The 19,957-nt window shown below is 49.3% G+C and overlaps 1 protein-coding gene across 6 annotated transcripts in view; it reads right to left on the reverse strand.

Annotated features, from left to right (window-relative positions):
* The window catches only part of Msi2 (musashi RNA binding protein 2), a 369,627-nt gene that overhangs the window by 50,677 nt on the left and 298,993 nt on the right, over positions 1 to 19,957 (reverse strand). For all 6 annotated transcript variants that reach the window (XM_071602928.1, XM_071602927.1, XM_027950228.2 and 3 more), the window contains exon 9: positions 8,366 to 8,480. In XM_071602928.1, coding sequence (XP_071459029.1) covers positions 8,366 to 8,480 — 115 coding nt within the window. The remainder of the gene's footprint in view (positions 1 to 8,365; positions 8,481 to 19,957) is intronic.

Here is a 19,957-nt window from a genome sequence, read left to right on the forward strand (position 1 = left end):
CCATGTCAACATGTGGACCACAAAGTATGGCCCCAACTCGGAAGCCTCAGGCCACGTGTCTTCATGAGCATTTCACAGTGGTCAGTTTTGCCAGACCCTCGTCTCAGCAGATGATCTACAGGTGACTGTCAGCGGGTGGGTACTTAGGGAAACTGCTGCTGGGCTGGGCATGGGGTGCAGAGAAACCCCTGCTGGTAAGTCCTGGTGCAGGTGGGACCTTGTCCAGTGTTACTAACCCCCTCACGAGATGTCACCTTAGCACCAGGACTTTGCTGCTCATATTTCTGCCTCTTCACTCTGGCTACAGTGAAGGTTGGTGCAGCCTCCCTGGACTGGAGACCAGTGAAAATGGTTTCACTGGCCACAAGAGATCTGGGGGCATCTCCTGTCCCTGCCCCACCAGGTTCCCTTTACTTCCCTCCACTTGGGTGTATGATCAACTTAGGTCATTCATGCTCTTAAAATGTCACCACGGCTCCCCATAACCACTAGCCAGACTTTTGCTTTGTCCTCCAAGGTGGATGTCTGTGGTTGTTTTCAGGCTGCCCAGGACCTGAGCCTCCACCTCTTGACCTGGTGAAGGCCTGATGCCTCCCTTCCAGCTTGGAGCTAGGTGGCTGGGAGGCAGCTGGTGAACTGGGCCCTGGGCCAGTGGAAGTCTTCCCTGGGATCTGCTACTGAGCAGTGGGCAAAGAAGGGGGTGGCTCAGAATTTATCCTGGCACAGCTGCAGGATCCAGCATCCAGAGGTGGAAACGGTGGTTGCCTGACCTGGTCATTCCTGGGCTGAACCACTGGCTGGGGCTGGAGCTTTGACCAATAGCTCCCCTACTCCTGCCTGTCTCCTGAGTCCTATTCTACCTTCCTGTCAATCTGGGAGCACTGCCCATGCACCTTCCAAGAATCTCCTTTGTTGCTTATAGTTCGCTGCTTGTTGTCTGCCACCAAAATGCTGGTGAGAAGTCACTTTGATGGGTGGCTTTAGGACAGACTCCAGGTTCTCCAGTGTGACCACTTCAAACATGTCGGCCCTTCTGTTTGACCCTTCAACAACACCCCTCAACGCAAGCCCTTGGGTCTCATCCTCCTCCTCCTCAGTGAATCTTACATGTCACACCAAACACTTTCTGACCTTGCAAAACCAGGGTTAAGGAAAAGGATCATTTATCAAATTCCATCTTTCTTCACTCTGCCATCATGAGTCAAAGACTTGACTGGTCTTCCTGCTGCCCATTCAGTGTTTTTGTGCCTCAGAGGTCCTGGGACAGGACCCACTGTCCCTCTCCTCCCTGTGGATGTTGGTGTTGTGGCTTCTGCCTGTGACCAGAGGACCTGTCGTCCAACCCAGAACAGGTTCTTGCAGGTCTGGAAATCAGGGGACAGATTCATTCCTGCCTCTGGCCTGACCATGCTCTTGGGGATTACTACGATCTGAATGCTCATGTCTCCCTAAATTTCTATGTTGAAATTCTAACCCTTAACATGACAGTATTAGGATCTGAGATGGTTAGGTCACAGAGTAGAGCATCATGAATGGGACTGAGGCCCTTTTGGGCCCCAGAGACCCTCACCCCTTCCAATAAGTGAGGACCCAGCAAAAAGTGTTGTCTATGAAGAATGGGCCCTTGACTTGACTGTGGATTTTCCAGCCTCCAAGAACAGTCATAAATGTTTATTGTTCAAAAGCTGCTCAAGTTGCCCCGTCTATAGAATTTTGTTGTACCAGCCTGACACAAATATGGGTCTTTCCTTTTCTTTTGGAGCCTGAGTTTTGCCACCTGTAGAAAAGTCTTGCAGGTCCCCTGCAGCACTGATACACAAATTCTCAACTGAGACCAATTATGGTGTCTTTGCCTTGCTTCAGTCAGAGCCTCTCCAAATCTGTAGTCACATCAAACCCATGGGCTCAGTGAACTGTCTTCCAACGGGACCTGGCTACTTGTTCTGCCCCTGGGCCGCTATTTCTCAGTGCATTGTGTTTCATGCACAGATGAGAAGGAATGGCCCAGAAGCTTTGCACTGACTGTTCTCTGAAGGGAGGAGCCCAGGGGGACCCTGAGCTCAGGTCCTGAAGGAGCAGTAAGAGAAGAAAAGGGACAGTAGCCAGAGCTAGATGCCTTAAATAGATGCACGCAAAATGACTCCTTCCTTGGTTATTTATTTCATGGCTGGGCAATTCAATTCTCTTCCAAATTAATCACCTGCTATCAAATCAGATCTTTCAGCACTAGATTTCTTATACCATTATTTCAACAATATTGATAAACGGATTATATGCATACAGCCAAATCACTGCTGCCTAAGGGCTTTCCTAATGAAAAATGGCTCCTTTGCTTCTAACTTCAGAGCTGGGGGTCTTAAATATTTTAGTGTTAATCTGACAGCAAAAGCATAAGCCCATGTGTCACCTTCCCTTGGTGTGGGAGAGGATGGTAGAAGGGCCAGTGCCTCCCTGTACTCAGGCCACCCGCACGACCTGATTAAAACATGCTTTCTTCCTGGCATACCCAAAAGTCTCCAACAGGAAAAAAGAAAAGTGTGGTCAAGTTCACCCCAACTTTGGGCCTCACCCCACTCTTTCCAGACAGGTCCATATCATCGTCTCCTGAAGGAGGAAGATGAGAATTTGGCACCTGCCAGAGTGGGGGATCTCATCTCCACGCCCCCATCCCTGAACACCCTCGAGGTCAGGCAGATGAAATTATAAATTTATAATACAACATTACTTCAATTTTCCTCTTCATTTACTGCTGTGCAGCCCAGCTCTGCTCCAGCGGCTCACAGCCCCAGCCACACGGGGGAAATTGGCTGGCTGCATATCAATAGCACATTACTGCAGACCCATGGATGCTCCATCAAGCCCCATTACAGCGGGATGACCCAGCCGCCACTTCCATTAGCAGCCGGGCCCCTCCCGCACTGGCCACTGCACAATTTATTTGCTCCAGTACTCTGGCCGCCTGATCAATCCCACAGTAATTATCTCTTGTCACTAAAGTAAAAAAACCAAGCCTTCTGCCTGGATGACCACCTTTCTTGCAGATCGGCTTTCCATTGTGGCAGCAAAATCAGCAATCAACAACAGAACTTGGCTGTGCCCAGGGGCTCCTTTTGGGACTCATTTTGGGAATGCAGGGAAGGTTTTCAAGATTGTGGCTCTAGATCTTTGCTCCAAATCTTGAAGAAGAAATGCTTGTATTCTAGATGATTCTATGACTCATCCTGTTCTGGGCTCTGCTACTCAGCTACTCAGTCATGGAAAACTGCTCCTGTCAAGCCATTGACTTGAAAGAGACCAGAGACTAGGGCTGTTTATCCAGGGAACTGCCACAGTGTGACATCTGCCGTATGACGTCCGGAACATTGCCTGGAGCACCACATCAACTCCATGAGGTCTGCAGGCAGACAAAACATCAAGTACCCAGAGTTCTTCCTAGGCAAGGACATAAAAGCCAAAGTCTATATAAAGACGCTTGGCCCTTGGAATCATCCTGAGTGGCAGGGGCTCCTCCAGACCTGTGCTATGCAATTTAAATTTAATTAAAACTCTTATCTAATGAAAACATCAATTCCTTCATTGCATAAGTCACATCTGAAGTGCAACAGCTAGGATGCACATCAGATTAGTGGCCATAGCGTTGGCTTGTGCAGACATACGAGGTTCCCACCATCACAGCTGGATTAGACCTCACTGCTCTAGAGTGATGAGCAGCACAATTCTGAACTAACTTCCTCTGTCCACCAGAAAACAGCTGAACAAACAGAGACCTACTTGGGAATGGCCCAAGCAGATAATTTTAGGAAAGACAAATCCTACCTGAAATTATAAACAAGTCTCGAGGTGTGACTAAGTTCCTGCTGGTCTCCCGATGTGTTATCGAATGCCAGCAGATCGTGGCTCCTCAGCCCTACTCAATCAAGGATGACTTATTTACATTTTGCTTTTACTTCAGATGAAGCTTAATGTTGGGGAACACTGGGCTGGGATTTCATGGGTGCTTCCCGCTGTAAGTGTGCCTAAGAATGCTTTTGGCTAAAGGGTTAGCCCATCAACAGTATCTCTCCATGCCCGGGCCTGCCAGGGTGAAGCTGCTCTGCAGGGCTTCAGCAATGTGCTATTTCTCTACCAACATGTTAAATAAATAGCATGTGCCCAACGAGGCCAAGAGAGTTAAAAGCAGTGGGATTATGGGGCGGAGGGCAGAGAAGGCCAAGAGGAATCAGATATATCAACAATCAAGTGTTTGCTTTTATTAAGTCCACTTTCATTAAGAAAAACTGGAGACTCTCAGATAACTGTGGATATCGCTGCGGCTGCAAGGCAGTGGGACAGTCTCAGGGGCTGCAGAAACACCTTCTCTAAGGGGCACAGTGGCTTTTGGTTTTGTCTGGCTCCAGGGCAGGGGACAGGGCCTAGGATGACCCTTGTCTTCTCTTCTTGCCTACATTCTTTGTAAGAAATTCCCATTGGGCTGATTATTCCACAATTCTATCAAAAGCTGTGAAAGCTGAAACCCAAACCGGTGGAGGTTTTCCCAGAGGATATTTGCAGCCATATCAAGAGAGATCGCAAATGAATAACTGGACAACTACACCTCATCGGTCCCCCTTTCATGAGGCCTCCCAAAGCATGGAGGAAATCTTGTGAAGGATATTTGTAAATTAGTTCAACAGAGTCCAAGTCATTTATAGATCAGTATACTGGTGGTCTCAGATTTCTCAAAAGGATGTCAGCGTCCTGGGATCAGAGGCTCTGTTCCCTGCTTGTACACTAAGTGTGTAGAATGGTGTCCTGGCCCTGACTCAGGAAATATTTGTTGAAGAAATAAATTTTAATGGTTCATAGTTTGACTTAAGATCACAATCAAGGCCAGCCTGGGTAACTCAGTGAGACCCTATATCAAAATTAAAAAAAAAAAAAGAAAAAAGAAAAATGGCTGGGGATGTAGCTCTGTGGTAACGTACCCCTGGGTTCGATCCCTAGTACTGCCAAAAAATAAATAAACAAAAAAATAAACAATCCCTCCCAAGGAGGTTAAGGCCCTGATATCTCATCTCATTCCATTCATTAATGAATTTTAAAAAACATGTTTTTCTGCAGGAGCCAAGTTCATCAGCCACACTGTTGAGGGTGGTGACAGCACCGGTTCCAGGAGTGACAATGCGAACAGTACACCATGGAGGTGGTGACTGGTGTGATCCATGGACGTCAGGCACCCTACCCAAGGATTAGACTCTGCTGAAGTCACACTGCCACTATAGAGGGAAGAAGCCAAGGGAAGCCATCTTTGACGAGGGACTTAAAGGCTTTAGTTGCAGCACAATGGTGGGAGCATCACGGCCTAGCAAGCTGAGAGGCCCAGTTCGGAGCTGAACCACTGTGCTTACTGAGAGCAGCCAGGGAGGCTACAGGGAGAGCGCTGGAGGAGGCTGGTGGGAGGTGCTGGGCTGCCTGGGGATGTGATGGGCCAGCCAGACCGCGAGTACCTTCCCCAGATGCACTCTTCCTGTAACTAGGCTAGGCTGAGCTGGTTCCTGGCCTGGGTCACATTTTGGGACCTCTAAGGAGACTCTGCTCTGCAGGCATCTGGACACCTCATATAGTGTCTGGGAATTCAAGAGGTTCGGGGCTGGTGCTGCCTGGAGTCTAGCATGTGGATCACTGGATCATCCCTGAGTAGCCATCTTCTGGCAAATTCCTTGGGTGGAGGCTGGGGCTGGAGGAAGAGGCTGCAACTGCCACAACACAAGTCACATAAGTTTTTAACCATGGACTACTGGACTTTATCAGATCCTAGATGCCATGACTAATAAGATACACCTTCACGTATCATTCAGAAAGAAAAGAACGTGCTGGTAATTAAACTGCATGATGCTATCTTATCACATGGATTGCAAATGGGTCCACAGAAGTGTTTAAAATATGGAGGCAAAAATGTGTGTCCTCTAATCACCAAGTTGTAGTAGTATGTACTCAAATTGGGAGCTGTTATTAATAAGGTATTAGGGAGCCCTGGGAAATTATTACCCGGGTGAGGGCTGGGGACACAGCTCAGAAGCAGAACAAATGCCTACCATGCACAGGCCCTGGGTTCAACCCCAGCATCCCACTCCAGCCCAGGGTGGGGCCTGCAGTCGGGGAGCACAGACAACCTGCTGGTGAATGCCTCCTGCTCTACCTAGGCTCCCACGATGAAGCCCTGGTGTTCATCCATGTGGGGACTCAGGCCAGGGTGTCGGTGTAGAGGTGGCTCAGAGTTGGGGATGCTGGATGTGGCTGGGCTTTTGCTTTTTATCAGTTACATAAATGGAGCTGGCTTTGCTTGGCACCTTTGCTTCTCCCTGAAGAAAAACCAGTGCCTTCTTTTCCAGCATGCTAAGACGGTCAAGTCCCACTTAGGTGGAGCACTGTCTGAAGATCTGGACCCCAGAAAATCCCCTATGCACGCCCTAAGGCCTTTATGCTCATTTCAAATTCAAGACTCCCAAAGTCAGCAGATGGTAATGCCATCAGCTCTTTTTCTCTTAAAGTCTGATTTCAGCGTTGAAAATCAGTACCTCATGTGGAGTGTTTCTGACATATGACATCAGATGAAGACCAAATAAAAATTATTTTTTAAAGCAAGAGCTAAGCAATTTTCATATTGCAACCGGGAAATAGTTCTCACTGATTTTAACAAATAACAATTACTCTCACATAGAAAATATTTATTTTAGGCTTTTTAACTTTTTCAATCAACAAGTTTTCGTATTTCCATACATTCCTCGACTTACGATGGGGTTACATCCTGACATTGTAAGTTGAACATGTATTGAATACACCTAACCTACTGAACACCCAGGCTTAACAACACAGCATGCGGAGTCTCCACTGTTTCCTAGCCTGACAGACAGCGAGTCCAGCCAGAGCTGTCACTCACTACTGCCCCCATCACCTTGACAGATGCCGAGCCCAGCAAAAGAGCAAAGTTCAAAATCTAAAGCATAGTTTCCAAGGATCTATACTGCTTCCTCACCATTGCAAAGTAGAAAATTCCTAAGTCAAGTCATCCTAAGTTGGATACAGTCTTGTGTACCACATAGCTTTAATTATCGCAGCTTTGTGTTATGTTCTGGTATTTGGTTAAACACCAGTTTAACCAAACTCTCATTTCTCTGTATTTATTCTCACCTATTTCTTCTTCCAAAATAAGTTTTCAGAATCATCTGGCCAATTTTTTTTAGAGAATTATAATAGAATTTTTTCTTGGAAAGTCCGTTAAATCTTAAAAAAATCAATTTCAGAAAAAGTAGCCTCCTGGCCACTTTTAATATTTTTGATGGCATCCCTCTCCATTTTTTCAAGTTCATCAAAATAGCTATGCCTGCCCTTGTTATTTTCTCAGACAAGGAGATATGATTCTTTATAAGATTAAGAAAAGTTTTATAAACTTAAAACTAAGACAAGAATGATTTAAACAGCAACAAATCTGAAAATACATAAAGAGCCTATCAAACAATATAGAAGAGGGACTCTAAGCCAAACCAAAGGAAAACCCATTAAAACTAGACCGCTCATGTGCCTGAATGGAATTTTACCATTAACTACCATTTATCCCATTTAATTAGTATTTTCTCGACACACAATAACTTGCACAAAAATACTGTTCTCTCGCCTTGAAATTTCTAATTATTGTTGCGACCCACACCATTACGCATGCCCCGGCTTTCTCCATCTTTCATGCCATTTAAGCGGTGAGATTTTCAATTATCTACGCAGGACGGACAGAGATACCTTTAAGGAAAGGGGCATAATATGCAACTCAATTTCTCTAAAAGCCAGGAGAGATCATTTTTAGTCAGAACAAACACACTTTGTCTTTCATCATTTTTTTTTTTTTTGCAAATAAAGAGTAAAACAGGCTATTTAAAACATCCATTTAAATGCAAATTTTGATATCCCAAGAGGAACATGTTAATCATTTAAATAGACAGGATTATCGCCTACCCTCACCACCTCCTCTCCTAAGTTTTAGAAAATGTAGCCTGAGCCCACCCAAGCTAAGCCCACCAGGAGCCCAAAGGTCTGAAGAACTCCCGAAGAGAGAGACCTGTTCTCCTTTTGAGGAAAGGGTGGAAAAAAGAGGAAACAGTATCAAGTACCCTATGAGCCGGCTGGGGCAGGATGACTGACAGGTGGGCTCATCGGATCATCATGATTGTCCTGAAGGGGAGTGATTATCCTCATTTATATATAAGAAAACAGGCTTAGACAGGTAAACTGAGGCTCAGACAGTCTGCCCAACAGATAGGGGACCCAGGTGAGCCTACAGGTCTCCATAGCCCTCCCGGTCCACTGTGACCCCCAGTCACTTGTCTAGACTCACCCAGCATCCCCATGCCAAGCATGAACGCATCCATGGTGTAAGGCAGCCCCCGGGCCCGGCCTCTTGTCCCAGGTGGGAACATGACTTCTTTCGGCTGAGCTTTCTTACATTCTACCTGTTAAACAGAGAGGCGAACAAATGAGATGCAAATGAATTCCACGTAAATGTCAAATGCAGAACCGATCTGGTTACAAGCGAAGTTATTTTTAGCCTTGCTCCTTACTCACTGTAAAAATAGCCTTGCCGAGGTGAGTAAATGGCCTGCAAAATAAATATTTAAGAAAACGCACCACTTGTGCAAATCCTGCTTTGGAAAAACCTACAAGGATGAAATTAGGTTCTGGAAGGGCAGCAAGGACATAAGCTAAAGATACACACACAGGCCAGCTCAGATGGAAGCCTGTGCAGAAAGCATGACAGTTAAGGAGGCCACCAATGGCTGAGGGATATGTCTGTGAGCAAACAGCAATAATCACCAGCCCTCGCGGTCGTTGGGTCCTCTGTACAAATTCCTCTGATGTTTCTTCAGGCCAGGGATCTTCCCCTCAAGCCATCCGATTCTCTCTCTTACAAAGTAGACAGGCCGCTCAGTCTTAGCTCTATCTCATAGATCAGAAAGCTAAGCACTGGAAGGCTTGGGTATCATGTTGAAAGCCATCTCCAGGAGGTGGGGGCCTAGAACCCAGGTCTTTCAAAATTTCTCGGTTAGCAATAATGCCATTTCCATAAAACCCACATCACTGCTCCCCTGAGGGCCATCATAGATTAAACACTGATCCTGATCATCTGGATTATAGGGTCTCTCTTTTTTTCCACCTACACCTTCAAGCAGTTACTCATCTTTTCTATCTTTTGCCTCTAAAATGTTTTATTCCTATAAGTGCACACCCAGAGGTCACTTAATTTAGCAACCTAAACTATACGAATATGACTCGTCAAATATTGCTTTGGCCTGATAAAGTTCCTACACCATTTTACCAGGGCACCTCAGGTCCTTGCTCAGGGCTTACTTGCTCTTTGAGTTTAAGGACAAATTTAACAAGCACTGTTAGCTGGTGATCCACTCGACTGCTGATGAAGATGGGCTATGGCAGAGGAAGGCAGGGACGCTTATAGCAACAGTAACAGCATGCAGCCTGGCAGTGACGGAGGAAAAAGGAACGAGGCATCTCATTTAAAAAGCAGTCTCGGGCAGGGCACAATGGTGCACACCTGTAATCCCAGAGACTTGGGAGGCTGGGGCAGGAGGATTACAGGTTCAAGGCCAGTTTCAGCAAGTTAGTAAGATCCTGTCTCAAAATAAAAAATATAAAGAGCTGGGGATATAGATCAGTGGTAGAGCGTCCCTGGGTTCCATCTCCATCAACTCCCTTTCTCCCCCATAAAAAAAAAAAAGCAGTCTGGGGACATATGGTATAGAAGCAAAAACTACACTTAGTATAAGAGATATGAGGTTTTGCTGTGACTCAGAAGACTGCTATTGCTCAGAGCATCCCTGAGATGTCAAGAGCTAGCTAAACTGTGTGCAGTATATATTGTTTAAAAAAATGGTTCACATGACTAATGACCAATGTGGTTAATACAAAGAGTAATTAAGAGATGAGAAGAGATGAGATGAGCATCCAAAAGAGAAATGGGTAAAAGACATGAACAGGAAATTTACAAATTGACAGTGACCACAAGAGTAAAGAAGCATACATTCTCCAAATAAGACATTTTTTCACCTATCAGATTGGCAGTGATAAAGGACTGTTTGAGTAAGAGATCATGAAGGTACAGAGAACAGGGATAGGAATTGGAACATATTTTTCTGATACATATCAGAAAATGATACATCAAAACCTATAAATGTGCACATTCTTTAACCTAACAATCCTACTTGTAGGAATCTATACTGCACACATGGATGAGGCTGTTCACCAGAAGTATCAGTTATAATAGTAATTTAAAAAATCTCCCAAAAGTTCTGAAAAAATTGGTTAAGCTGATTTTGGCTCATCCACACTGATAGAAGGCCACACAGCTATAGAAAAGCACACTGGAAAACAGAACGGATACAGGAAACCCTTAGTTCCAGGCAAACCAGGACAGCTGGTCACCCTTACGGTAAGATGAGATTGATTTGTAACTGTAAATTACCGTGACTTTGTGGACAACAAAAAAATGCATATAATGGAGAAAAAAATACTAAAAAGACATACTGAAGTGTCTCAGGATGGCCTTTTAAATAAAAGTTACCACTGTAAATTTTTTGGTTATTTATTTTCCAAGTTTTTATAAGATAATGCAATAGCTTGTCACTGATAGGGCTACTAGGGTATTATTGCTGCAAGTAGGGGAACAAGAAGGAAAGGTGATTAAAAATAAATAAAATTCACCAGATTGGCTCTTTTAGGTTTCTTTTATAAGCCCAGGGGTGGTGATTTGCTCCTGGACTCCAGGGATTCAGAGAGAGAAAGGCAGCTGAGGAATCTTATTTGCATGAACCTGCCCCAGCCTGGGAAGGTGGGCGTGCCCTGCACAGGCAGAGAGATAATTACCTAACGCCAACACCAGGATGGGGAATAATACCGCTAACCAGCTTGCTTCCTAATAGCCCTATCGGTGACAATCTATTCCATTGTCTTATGAAAACCTGCTGCTGGTTCCTAGGCAACCTGATCAACGAAAATTTCAGGTTTATACAATTTTCATTTAGGGAACATAAAGGTTAACTGACTGTAATGGGAGTATTTTAAACAAACCCACCTACTCTTCCTCTCAGCGAACAGGGCTGGTGGCTCTGTTTAATTCTGCTCTATCTTCGCTGGTGTCGCTTTGGGCAGCACCGGCCACAAGAGTTCTGTCAACCACCTGCTGTGTCAATGGTAAGTGCTCCCTGAGGCCAGGGGCCATGGCATACGCACTCTCTGGGGGACCCCAGGCCCTTCCTGGGCATTTGAGCGACAGGGAGAGGCAGCGGTCACAGCAGGGCGCTTGGCCTGTACTGAAGGCTTCTCAAAAGATTTCTCCGGACCAGAAGACCTGCCCACACAGCCCCCCTCCTCCTAGAGGTCCAGGCTAAATTAATTCAACCATGCAGAGGAACTCGTGCCTGGTAAGAGTGAGGCTTTGGGGGACACGTTGATGAACAAGGTCAGCCTCTACCTCTGAGAGCACTCATTCTATTGAAAAAGAGCCGGCACGGCCTGTCTTGTTCTCTGAAGATGAATGCAAGTATTCACACACTGCACCGCCCCTCGCTACCTCTAGGCTTGTCATTCAGCAGCCTCTGGAGTTAAACCACATTTGGGTCTTCCACCCTGGGGAAAAGCCAGAGAACTTGGCATGATAACAGGGGGTAGAGTTGGACACCAACTGGGAGAAACCAGCCGACTCCTGGGCCCTGGTTATGGACTTGGATCCTTTGGCTATCCACACGTTCCAGATTATCAACTGCTCCAAGCTCAGCGGCTTCGAGCGACCATTGATCATTCTTCCTTGTGGTTCTGAGTTCACTGTGGTCTCTCACAGAGCTGTGGTTGGATGCCCAAGTGCTGACAGGGGCACCACCCACGGCTTCTCCAGGGCATCTGGTCCTCTCACAGCATGGCGGCTAAGATCTGCGAGGGAACGTCCCAAGCACGAGCATTCCGGAACGACTCAGGCAGAAGCTGTAAGGCTCCTCCTAACCTTGACTTGGGATTCATCCCAAGCCACTTCCACCATCTACTGGTTCCACTGGGCCAGCCTAGATCCCTTGTGGGAGGAAAATGCACAAGGGCATGAATACCAGGAGGTCGAGACAGTAGGTGCCATCTTGGAGACGGCTCTCGTATGAGACCAATGAAGGGCTGTGAGCAGGCAGGGCAGGGGACACATTACTTGTACCCTGGTATTTGGCTGTCTGGGTTCTTAGGGCAGTGGGCATGGAGGGCTGCTCTTACCATAGGGAAGAGGGCAGGACATGGTACTCCCCTTCCCACTGCAGACCCAGAGCGGCCTGCCAGGCTCCCTGCAGTCATCAGAAACAGGTGGTCCTCACGGTGGCCTGGCCTCTTGCTCCAGCTGTCTCCACACCACCAGCTAAGACCCCTCTTTATAGTAGAATGCTCCTAGCACCCACACGGGAAGGAAAAGCACCCTCCCCAAGTGCTTTTCACAGGGCAGCCTTGGTGGCAAAGTCTGGAGGAAGGAACACCTGCAAGTCTAGCCCTGAGTCTCCCCACAACAACCACTTTTCACAATGGCGGCACTGCCACTGTTTCTATCGGCAACTGAAGACAGCAATGGGATCAGCAGGCAAGAAATGGAGCAGAATCTTCCACAGAGAGTTGTGCTTGTGAGAAGCCTCAGAGGCCCCCTTGTGCCCAGCTGCTCATACCAGAAAGACTAGGCCTCCATTTCCAAATCCCACAGCTGGCAAAGCCACAAGACAACCTCACACCAGGGGCGAATGCCAGGAACATGTCAACTCCCCCAGTGTGGATGGGATTTGTTTAAAAATTTCCTTCTCCTAATCTGCTGCCTTACTTGACAAACTGGCCTTGGAGGGAAGGGAAGCGCTGGATTCCTTGAATTCCCTGTGGTTATGGTTTTAGGATAGGGACCTAGTGGAAGTCCCTTACCCCTGGATGACTGGGGCTTCAGCAAGCTCCTACAGATGACACATCAGGGCCTGCTGTGAGCCTGCACCTGTGGTCACTACACCCTTGTGCATGCTGCTTATCTGGGCGAGGGGACCTCTTCCCATCACCATCTAAAGCAACTTAGTAAGGGGCTTCTTGTACTGAGTGCTCTTCACCCCATTCAGCCACTGCTAACATTGGGTCACTTCTGCCTTTCCATTTGCATACTATGTCTATATCCATAGGTTGTATTTTTTTCCCATTTGAGAGTAAGTTACACACATCATGGTTTGCATTTCCTATACACGAGGGCATTTTCTTAGGGAACCACAGCTGAGTTATCCATGTCAGGATAATTAATGCTGATATAATAATTTACCCTTTTGTCAATGAACCCAATAATGCCCATTATAGCTATATATATTCATCTTCTAAAACAGGAAACCAAGGCCTAGATTTCAGACACCTAGCCAATAGTCCAGATCAGTACTTGTGGGGCAGGGCTGGGATTTGAACCTAGGTCTGCCCACACCCACGGCTCATGCTGGGGAGCAACCCCTGTACTACACCCTCTCCCTGGGGGGATGCTTGGCATTGGCTTTCAGGGAAGGCGCTGGAGCTTCTGAGGGCATGGCTTCCCTGCAGGCGCTCTGAGTGGCCACTCCTGCCCAAGCAATCTGAAGGCCCTGTGGAGGCAAGCTCACTGCCAGGGTGTGTTTGGGGGAGAGGCGGGTAGTCAGAGAGGAATGCCAAGCCCTGGGAAGTGAAAAGGCTTTTGTCTCTCCTGGTCTCTACACACAGGGCCCCAGTCAGCACGCAGCCCCCGGGGGCCGGCGGGAAACCCAAGTGCTGTACCCGTGGCCTTGATGCACCCCCAAGACAAGGAGGCTCTGTCTGGCCTGAAGAGGCCTGTGTTTGCAGCTTCATCTCTCACCGCAAACAGGTCCTGTTAGGAACTATTTGCTCCTCCAAGAAGAGAGGGGCCTATTTCAAAGGATAGAATTCCCCAGTGCTGCAGACATCGACCTTGACCGTCTGGCTGTCTGGTTGAAGGGAAGGGAGGGGAGCAGAGGGCCAGGCCTCTTGGGGGAAGTGAGGGCTCAGGGAGGGTGTCTCGTGGCTTCCAAGGTGGTACCTTCCTTTCACGGCACTTCCTGAGAGATCCAACAGCCCTGCCAGGCCTGCCAGGGATCAGGCTGCATCTCCTCTGCAGTCAGCTCTGGTGGCCTACAGGTGGATACTGCTTCTCTGAAGCCCTGTGTTGACTGAGATCTCCTCTGGCCATTAGATCTTTAGCTCAGTCCAAGGAGATGGGGAAGGGAAGAGGAGAAGACACCCAAGTGCAAAAACTCGGGACCTTGACTAGAGTCCAAAGTCAGAGGCAGCAGTGTGCCAGCCTCGCGTCCCGAGACCACACACTGCCATCTGCCCACCAGCCTCTTGGCAGCCTCGGCCCCTCTTCTTCCCTGTTACTCCCTCTTGCCCTGCTTGTCCATCTCTGAGAGACCCCTCGGAAAGCAAGATTCTTTGTGGGGCTCTTACAGGTTCATTACCAAGATTCAGAGATCTGCCTTCAGGGAACTTGCAGAGCCAGGAAGTCACGCCCAAGGTGAGCTCCTTGAACCAGCCTTCGCTCCACCAGGGTGGGCCGGCACTGTGCCTGGCCTAGAGCGCACCCGGAGCAGGGCCAGCTACAGAACGCTACAGGAGATGAGGGGACCCTGGTTCAACAACTGCTAAGAGTTTCAAGATGACAACAGCAAAGCCATTAACCAGAACAGTTAATGGGCACATACAGCTGCTCAGGTCTCAACCAGGATGCTGGTCAGGCCAGCAGCAGAGGCGAGTACGGAGCAGCCATGTGAGTGGTGGCACGTGCACAGACATGTCCCCCCAGGAAAGGCACAGAGGGCCTGGGGAAGGAAGGAAGGCAGGACCTGAGGCTTTCTTCTTTGCACGTGGTACTCCTGCTTGAGATACATATTGGTCACTACTCTCGGTGTGGCTTTCAGAGTTAGGTCACCTCTTCTCAGTCCTAGTATCTCTCACAATGTTCCAAATCCAAAAGATTCTCTTCTCACCCAGGGCCAGAGGCAGGATAGGTTCACAACCAGGTGAGTACAGGGCTTGGGAAGGGCAAGGCCTTGAGACAAAGTCATTGGTTAGGGTGAGGGACGGTGATTTCACTCCTGAAAATCCTGACAGCTACGCTGAGAAGCCCTGGCCCTGGAATCCGGCAGGGGAAGGACATTTAACCATTCTGCAGAACCTCTCCCATGGCACCAGCCCTTCTGCCCTCTGCAAGCGCAGCTGGGCTTCCCAGCTGGCTCTGGTGACACTGGAAGGTGAGCGCAAGACAGTTCTGTGTTCTGTCCCTATTCTCTCTCCCCAGGCAAGCAAGGCACTGTGAGACCAGCACTAGACCAAGCACCAAAGCCCCTGGTGGGAATGGACCCCGAAGTCTGTGGAGGTTACTGTGCACACAGCAATGGAAATGCCAGCATAGGAGGTGGCGGCGGCCAGCAAGAACATCTGTCTTCAGAGGACACATACCTGTCACAAATAGCGGGGACCCACTAGTGACAAGCACCAGGAGTCCTGTGGGATTTAGGATCTTGACTCAGCAGGATCCCTCTGGGGAGGAAGGAGCAGAGTTTGTTGCGCCCCACCCACGTGCTACGTCACAACATCCCTGTGTGCGTGTGTACGTATGTAGCATGCCAGAGAGCTTCACAGGTTATCTTACACACACACACACGATGGCTATCAAGCACAGGGACAGGCACACAGGGTCCTCAAGGGACGTCTCCTACTCTCTGCTCCCTCGCTGCACTGATTTCCTCATCATTAGTCCCCTTGTTGACAAGGAAACGAGGCTTGGCGGAGTGACCTGCCCACAGTCACAGGCAAATCCAGGATTCAAATGCAGGTCCCCAACTTCAAAATCTCTGCTCCCTCTTCTGGGTCCTGCCCTCTCATCCCCTCCCCCGCCCCTGTCTCCCCAGCCTCCAGGCTCAACTGGATGCTATTTCTCCCACAAAACCGTCCCGGACTCCAGCTTCCAGAATTAATTTCTTCACCACTTATGGAATTAATTTCATCCACTGTTTCCTCTGCTCAGTGTTTTATTAAAATCAGTGATGGCAAAGTGAAGTAGGTCATAAACCAATAATATTAAGCACCTACTATTTACCAGGCAGGCAGGCTGGGTGTGGACACAGATGGGAACACTGGGGATGTGGCTCTTCCCTGGGGGGTGCTCAGAGTTTGGCCATAGGTAGAGAGGAGCTGGTCCCCAACACCATCCAAGACCCCCCACTAATTGCATCCCCCTCCACCCTGCCCCGATTGGAGGGCAAGCAGGGGCCTCGTCCATCATGAAGCAGTGTCTCCCAGTGGCCAAGTCCCCCAGCTCTAACTCTCTGCTGCACCTGCCACCTCCCTGAACTAAGAGCAGCTAACTTCTCTCTCTGCACTCAGTGTTCTCATGTGTAAGTGAGAGTGACAGTAGTGCCTACCCCACGGGGCTGTCGGAGCTGGGCCTACACAGTGCTTGCCCTGCACCAAGTTGGCTGAGACATCCCTGACCCTGCTCCACACAGAGCCCAGGTGAGTCTCTCTGAGGGAGATAATGCCAGCTCAGGTGTTCATGCAAATCCAAGAGACAGGAGTGAAAAGGAGAGCAGCTGCCCCTCCCCCATGGCCAGCCCTTGTCCTAACCTCCCCCACCTGCCAGCCAGGTAGACCCCACACCATGCATCAGCAAGGTGTGCTAAGGGAGCCTTGCAGGCTGCAGTATTTTGGGAAAAAGCTGACGGTGGCAGCAGCAGCTGTTCTCTTTATTCCTGGGCACCTGCAAGGGCGTTTCAAAGTGAAAAGAAATTTCAGCCTCCAGCAGGTGCCCAAATCCTGCCAGGAGAGGAAGTGGGCGTCTACTCCAGCCCATGGTGGGCTTTGCCGGAGACCCTGCCAGGAGAGCCTCACCCAATTATTTAAAAGAGAGAGAACTTAAGCATCAGGCGCGACCCTCCCTGGATGTCAGGTGCAGCAGCTGTAAGGAGAGATTTAAGTAAGAATCTGGAATAAAAGTCCTAAGCTATCAGGAAGGGCAGAAGAGAAGGGAGAGCCCCTCCAATGGTCTCTCTGCTCTCCCCTCACAATCCTGGACCTGGGCAGCTAGTGGCATCAAGTGTGCAAAAATCCAGAGGCGCAGGGCACCCACCCACCATGGCTTTCTCTGTGTTGACTTGGCCAGGACTCACACCTGGGCGCCCCCTCCCTGCAGGCCAAGTGACTTCTGCCTAAAGAGCAACAAGCCCTGACCCCCTCCACCCAGCTCCCTCCATCCCTCCCCTCCAGGGGCTCCAACACACAAATCACTCTGCTCCCATTAACTCCGCCTGTACACAAACAGTCCGCGCCTGCATGCGTGTGTGACGCGTGGGTGCAGGATCTCTCCCTCTCCCACGTAAACACGGGATTCATTTATTAAATGCCTCTCTGGCATTTCCTTTTCTGCCTTCATCCTGCTTGTTTAATATTGCATTTGACATTCTCATTTTATAAATGGCAACAGAAGCAGAATGGATGGCTAAAATTAGCTCACGAGTGAGAGCCATGCTACAAACAGGAGGGTGAACACAGAAGCCCAGTTAATCCCACCCACATCACACACCCCCCACCGCTGTGGGGCTGATTCCCAACAGAGTTCTTGGGTCTTCCGGGATGCGGAGGAGCTCTGGTAGGAGCCCAGTCACCCTGCACTCTGCCAGGGGCTGAGGCCCTCATGCCCACCTGGCCTGGGATGACCCCTCCTTCTTCCCAGCACCGTAGTCCTGAGACCCACAGGCCAGCTCCGGACTCTCCTTGCTCATCCTCCTGGTCCTCCCTCTCCAGAGCCCCGTCTAAGGCCCAGTCCCAAGGTGTGCCCTGAGCAGAAGAGGGCAGGCCTGAGATCTCCCCAGACTTCGCTCCTGGAAGTGCTTTTTCTGGAACTTCCCCAAAGGAGGATGTGGCTGAAAAGTCTGACTCAGCTTGCTGGGATCGAGAAGGTCTCATCTCAGGGTGCTTCTGTTCTGCTCAGAAGCACTGACAGTGCCCCCTCCAATTGGGGTACTTGGGACCAGCCCTGCACGCTACTCACTTCTTACCTGACAAGCACCTCCCTCTCACCCTCCCTCCCAGGGATTCCATATAGGTCCACTCAGGATGATTCTGAGAACCAAGGTGACCACACTAAACATCTACCCCTTTGGTGGAGGGTGCCGTGGCCTGGCTGTTCCAAACCCTTTACAGGCCCTAAGTCACCGCACTCTCTGAGCCAGGCAGTAACAATGTCCCTTTCTGTAAGAGCAGCTAGAGAGCCTGACTGACAGGAAGTCACCTTGCCCAAGGTCACAAAGTGGCAGTGAACTGTGGGAGGGTTTGTAGCACTCTGTGCAGCAAGGCCTCTCAGGTGGCAGCACCCCTGTGCTGTATTTCCTCCTGCTCAGAGCTTAGGGGGGCCCTAAGAATCAAGGCACTGAGCTTCCCACAGGCTGCTATCCCAAGCCCCGATGTCTGTCTGGGGTTCCCCTCTTTTCTTTGCCTCTGTCTAATAAAACACTATTCAATAGTGAACCTGGCCCCTGGAGACAAGCAGCCCCCGAAACTGGCTGGCTTCCTGCTTGATTGGTTTAGGCCCAGAGTTGCAAACCATGGCCAGCAGGCCAAATCGGGCTGGCTGCCGCCTGTTTTTGTAAATAAGGTTTTATTTGAAGGCAGCCACGCCTGCTCATTTGCATATTGTCTGTGGTTCTGTTTGGTTACAATGGCAGAGCTGAATAGCTGTGCAGGGAGCATATGGCACTCAAAGTCTCAAATATTTACTATCTGGCCCTTTACAGAAAGTCTGCTGGCCCCTGGCTTAGGCCAAGTGGAGGTCACTTGCTGTTACCAAGTGGTTTTCAGCACGCCTGACTCTCCCAAGCCTTCCAGATTATAGATGCAGCAACCGAGCAGGCGAGACAGGACCTGAATCAAGGCCTTAGAGGAGCTATAACAGGCAGCAATTCTGTGTTCACAATTTTGCAGAAAAGGAACCAGATGCAGACACGTTGGGGACTCAGTGGTGGTCACAGAATAACCAGATTCAGTCTTGGGTTCCAAACTTCTCAGTGCCTCTACATGACCCAGCAGGTCCCAACGAGGGGACAAGGACACGGGCACTTTATCAGGAAGCCAGCCTACAGCTGTGCCTCATACGTCGGCGATGCTCAGAGCACTAGACAGGCCTGGGGATCCAGTGCCAGGCCCAGCGAGGCCAGGCTTGCCCCAGCTCCACACTCCCCTCCCTCCCAGCTACCTTCTTTCTGACGCTGGATGAACGATTTATTACCCACAGCTCCCACGTTATCCATCATTAGCAACGATCCTCGCCTGGCGCTTCTCAGACTTTAATGTGCACACAAATCACCAGGGGCTTGTCAGCGTGCAGCTCCTGACTCAGGGGTCTGGGTGGGCCCAGGCCAGCTTCCAGAGGCTGCCAAACTGCTGGGACATGTCCACCTGCTGACCACCAGGGCCAGGTCTCCTTTCATTTAAAGACAATGGGCCACCAAACTAGCTGTACCCACCAGTTGCTTAGCAAATTTCTGTAAACCTGACCACCTTAAAGGAATAAGAAAAAGGACTAAAGGTATCCTGTAATAGCCCTTCTACGAAGTGAATAAAATCTCTTCCTCATCGTCAGTTGTATCAACCCAGATTTTTTAAATATCAGGTTTGCCAAGATGGCAGCAGGGTAGAGCGGGAAGAGCAGAGTCTGGAGCCAGACTGGCATGGGTTCAGATCTAGCACTGACACTCAGAACTGTCCCACTGTGGCAGTCCCTTCTTCGCTCTGAGCTCTCGTGTCCCACAGTAAGGGGGAACAGGACCCCTACTCAGGATGCTGTGAGGACAGACAGGAGAGGGCATGGCTCGTACATACTGATCCCTTCTGCTGA

Source organism: Marmota flaviventris, chromosome 17 (genome assembly GCF_047511675.1).
Source record: "Marmota flaviventris isolate mMarFla1 chromosome 17, mMarFla1.hap1, whole genome shotgun sequence".
Lineage (NCBI taxonomy): Eukaryota > Metazoa > Chordata > Mammalia > Rodentia > Sciuridae > Marmota > Marmota flaviventris.